The sequence below is a fragment of the Panicum virgatum genome, chromosome 9N (assembly GCF_016808335.1).
Source record: "Panicum virgatum strain AP13 chromosome 9N, P.virgatum_v5, whole genome shotgun sequence".
NCBI lineage: Eukaryota > Viridiplantae > Streptophyta > Magnoliopsida > Poales > Poaceae > Panicum > Panicum virgatum.
The window spans coordinates 16,367,560-16,371,564 of NC_053153.1; the positions used below are offsets into that span (position 1 = coordinate 16,367,560).

The 4,005-nt window shown below is 65.4% G+C and overlaps 1 protein-coding gene across 1 annotated transcript; it reads right to left on the bottom strand.

Moving 5' to 3' along the window:
- Window positions 1–1,054: 1,054 nt before the first annotated feature.
- On the bottom strand, window positions 1,055–3,320 carry LOC120693182 (protein JINGUBANG-like). The gene has a single exon (XM_039976603.1). The coding sequence runs from the start codon at window positions 3,038–3,040 to the stop codon at window positions 1,559–1,561; it is 1,482 nt and encodes a 493-aa protein (XP_039832537.1). The 5' UTR covers window positions 3,041–3,320; the 3' UTR covers window positions 1,055–1,558.
- Window positions 3,321–4,005: the final 685 nt, after the last annotated feature.

Below are 4,005 nucleotides of genomic sequence, written 5' to 3' on the forward strand. Positions count from 1 at the left end.
ATTGATAGTTCAGATAAGTGCAACAAAAAAAAACTTTACAGCACAATAATGGTAAATAGAGATACAAGTTTGTCCCCTCTAGTAACCAAGAATGCTAGCTACACGCCTATACCATTATACCTTATAGAGTTCTCTCAAAAAATGAGGCAGACAACTAGGTTTTGTTGTCTAACTCCATGAGAAAACTAGCAAGTCGAGAATTCCATTGAAACAAAGAAATGAAGGATCTGACCTTGTGCTTCTTGGCATCCAACACCTTGACGGCCACACCGGCGTCTCCGGCAGGCTGCTGCTCCCGGAGCAGCCTCTGCTCGAGCTGCAGCTGTGGTAGCAGGTGGATGATAGCTCGCTCGACTAAGGCCTTGAAGGCCGGTCGCCAGATCTGCTTGGTAGTGTGCTTTGGAGGCGCACGTAGAGATCTGACACAAGAAGATTGGCTCATTACGGCATTATCTAGATGCGGAAGGGAGGTGGAGTGAGAGAGAGAGAGCCCGAAGACGACGGCATTACCTGTGGAAGGGAGGGAGAGACCGAGAGAGCCTGAGGACGAGATGAGCGGCGGCAGATCTTGGAGACGAGCGCCACGCCGGCCCGTCGTAGTGGCGGCGGTCCTGAACAGAGGCTCCTGGCGGCGGCGGCGGCCCACCTGGCGCCGCAGGTGGGGAGCGGCGGTGTTGCGGCTAGCAGGCGGCAAGCGGCTTTCGCCGGGGTCGTGCGAGGCAAGCTGCCGTCACCAGCGTCGCGACTCGCGCGATGGCGCGCTGTGCCCCCTGCGGTGGTGGCGGCGGCAGGGTGGGTCGAACCGGTTGACCCTATGGTGCGAGATAATCCGATCCAGCGACCCATACCAGTTTGATGGTTTCCAAATGGAGCCCATTAGGATTAGTTTGGTGGACCGGTTCGGCGACCCGACGGTTCGACCCGCCCCACCCCATCAATACGTAAGATAAGAGTTCGTCTCTTTAAGATCTGGCTCTTAAAATATAAGGTCCTTTTACCACCCCTACATCTATAAGCACACATGGAGTGAAGCTCAGGCAATTCCTTGAGCCGGTATTGAAAAGCAGACAACTTCACAAGAATTTAAGTACCAGTACTACATCACCATCTCTCCATTAATTTCATCACAAGATCTTATCTAAGCAGTAACCACAGCCATCTGTGCTTGCGCACCATCCCCTTCACGCCAAATCAACATGACTGGCTGACCCAAGAGGAAGAGGCCAGGAGAACAGGGAGAACATCGATCACGCATGGGAACCAGTAATCTTCCTTCTCCATTAAGCCGGACCTCGACGTGGGCAGACACCTGTCCCTGTCAGACCAACCGCCCCTTGCCACTCCAACCACCTACCCGCCATATCGGATCTCCAACCAGGTCGTCACCACTCACCGGTCACCACACGCTGCACACACACTTTGATCTCATCCCTACGTATCTGTACACACGCCTCTACTGTACTCTACTGTGCTGTACGTACGTGTCCCAGTACACGTGTGCGCGGCACATTGTCGCACGCGCGCGGGTGACGTCATCCTCGGCTTCGTGCGTGCTCGATCACGCCGCGGCGACGCGCTTCATCAGCTCCGGCGGCGCCTGCTGGTACGGCGCCCACGCCTGCGCCGGCGGCGGCGCCAGCGCGACTGCCCGCCGGGGAGTAGTCCACGCCTTCGACTCCAGCAGCGCTGGCATCGGCGGGGCGGCTGGCTCTGTCTCTGTTACCGGCTCGACCAGCGGGCGGTCCTCGGAGAGGCGCCACACCTTGACCGACCCGTCGAGGCTGCCGCTGTACACCACGAACCGCCGCTCGCCGCCGTAGCAGCCCTCGTCGTCCTTCGCGGCGGCCACCGCGACGCACTTCACGGGGCCCGTGTGCCCGGCGAGCACGGCGAGGCGGGCGTGCCGGGACCGGCCGTCGTCGTCGTCGCGACGCCACACGCAGACCGTCCGGTCGGCGGACCCGCTCGCGACGACGCGCCCGGACACGGCGAGGCACATCACGGCCATCCGGTGGCCCACCAGGACGCCGTCGAGCCTCGGCTCGCCGTCGAGGCCCCACCGCCAGCACGCGACCAGCCCGTCTGAGGTCCCCACGTACACGGCGCGGGCCTCGGGGCACACGGCGACCGCGGTCACCGCGCCCTCGCCCTCCCAGAGCACCCTCTCCAGGACGTGCCTCGTCCGGTCACCGCCGGCGACCATCTCCCGGCGCCAGACCTTGACGGTGCCGTCGGCGGAGCCGGTGAAGACGAGGCCGTCGAACCCCGCCGCGGCGACCGTGTTGACGGCGTCGTCGTGCGCGGGCACGGACTCGAGGCAGCGCGAGTCCGCGAGGCGCCACACCTTGAAGGTCCGGTCCCAGGAGCCGGAGTAGAGCAGCCCCGCGGGCTCGTCGAGGCTGAGGCACGACACGGCGTCCGCGTGCCGGAGCCAGACCGCGCGGCGGCGGCGGCGGCGCGGCGCCTGGAGGGCGACGTAGCTGGACGGGTTGACGGAGCTGACCAGGTAGTCCCCGAGCGGCGGGAGCGAGCCGACCCGGCGGTGCACGGCGGGGTCGGCGGCGTCGGAGCGCCACACCCGGACCTTGCCGTCCTGGTGGCCCGTGAAGATGCGGCCGTCGGCGGCCACGACGATGGCCTTGACGAGGCCGCTCCCGGTGCGGAACCCGGCCAGCTCGCGGCGGCCCCGCCACACCCGCATGTTCTCCGAGTCCGTGCCGGTGTAGAGCACGTCCCCGGCCGCCGCCAGCGAGTATACCTTGCCGTCCTCCTTGACCAGCGATGCGATGAGGCCGGTGGCGGCGGGGGCGCCGCAGAGGCCCGGGGGGTGCGTCGTCGCCGCCCAGGGCGACTTGGGCGGGCTGCAGCGCGACGGCGAGGACGCGGCGGAGGCCGGGAAGGAGGAGGGGGAGCTGTTGTAGCCGTCGTCGTCGGAGACGGAGGAGTCGTTGGAGGAGAAGGACCTCGGGGAGGAGAGCGCGGAGCCCGGCGCCGGGTCGGCGTGGAGGAAGTGGATGAGCTTCTTGCTATGGCCGCCCATGGCGCGACGATTGGAATGGAAAGGAAGCTCGTTCGACGGGCGCGGTCCGGCGGTACTCCGATCCGCGGCCGAGCGATCGAGGAGGCTCTTCAATTTATGGGATGCTCACGGCGGTGGTGGCCGGTGGAGCAGCGCGGGTGGAGCGGGAGCGAATCGGGGGCGACGTGCGCGGGAAGGAATCCGAAGCCGAAAGGGAGAGGAGTGGAGGTGGCAGCAGCAGGACGGCGACGAGCGTAGGCATCAGCAGCTGAGGCGAAGCTAGCTTGCGAGGTTGGAGAAGGGCGCGCGGGAGCAGTGCCCCGTATATATATCGCGAGGCGGCGGGCGGCAGGGCGGCCACGGCGGCGGGACAGGTGGCGGGGCCGCGTGCAGTTATGGAGGGCTCCCGTTTCTTTGCTCGATTATTTCCGCGGAATCCTTAACGATTGCCGGCTATTGTTCCATTTTCTTTTGCGCTTGCTTCCTCTACGCTGGGAAACCGGGGGGCGTTGGATTACCGAACCGGGGGGCACGTGGCTGGTGGCGGTAGGCTACTACGTGTCTTTATGGTCAGGCCGTCAGGCTATCCGCACCTGCTACTGGGAGCCTCACGGTATAGCTCCCTCCAGTAAAAGATTTGCTGCAGCGGGGGACGGTAAAGTTTCCGCCACCGTCCCGCGTCCGCTAGATGTGGCGGGATCCTGGACGCGCGCTATCGGCCACCTGGCGCGGGCCCCGCCTGCCACCGTCGCGCCCCACTGCTGCGCGCCACCACGGGACAGCATCCCGCCTCCGCCGCTCCACCCCGCCGCGGCCGCTGACGAGGACGACGCCGGCCCCGTGTTGCTGCTGCCGTCGCTGCCCGCCGCCGTCGTCTCGCGGGCCGCCGCACGCCGCACGCCGGCGCTCTCGGGGACGCCGGCCGCCGCTGCAGGGAGGATGTGCTCCCCCGTCGCCCGGATGTGCTTGGAGCCGGGCCGCGGCCA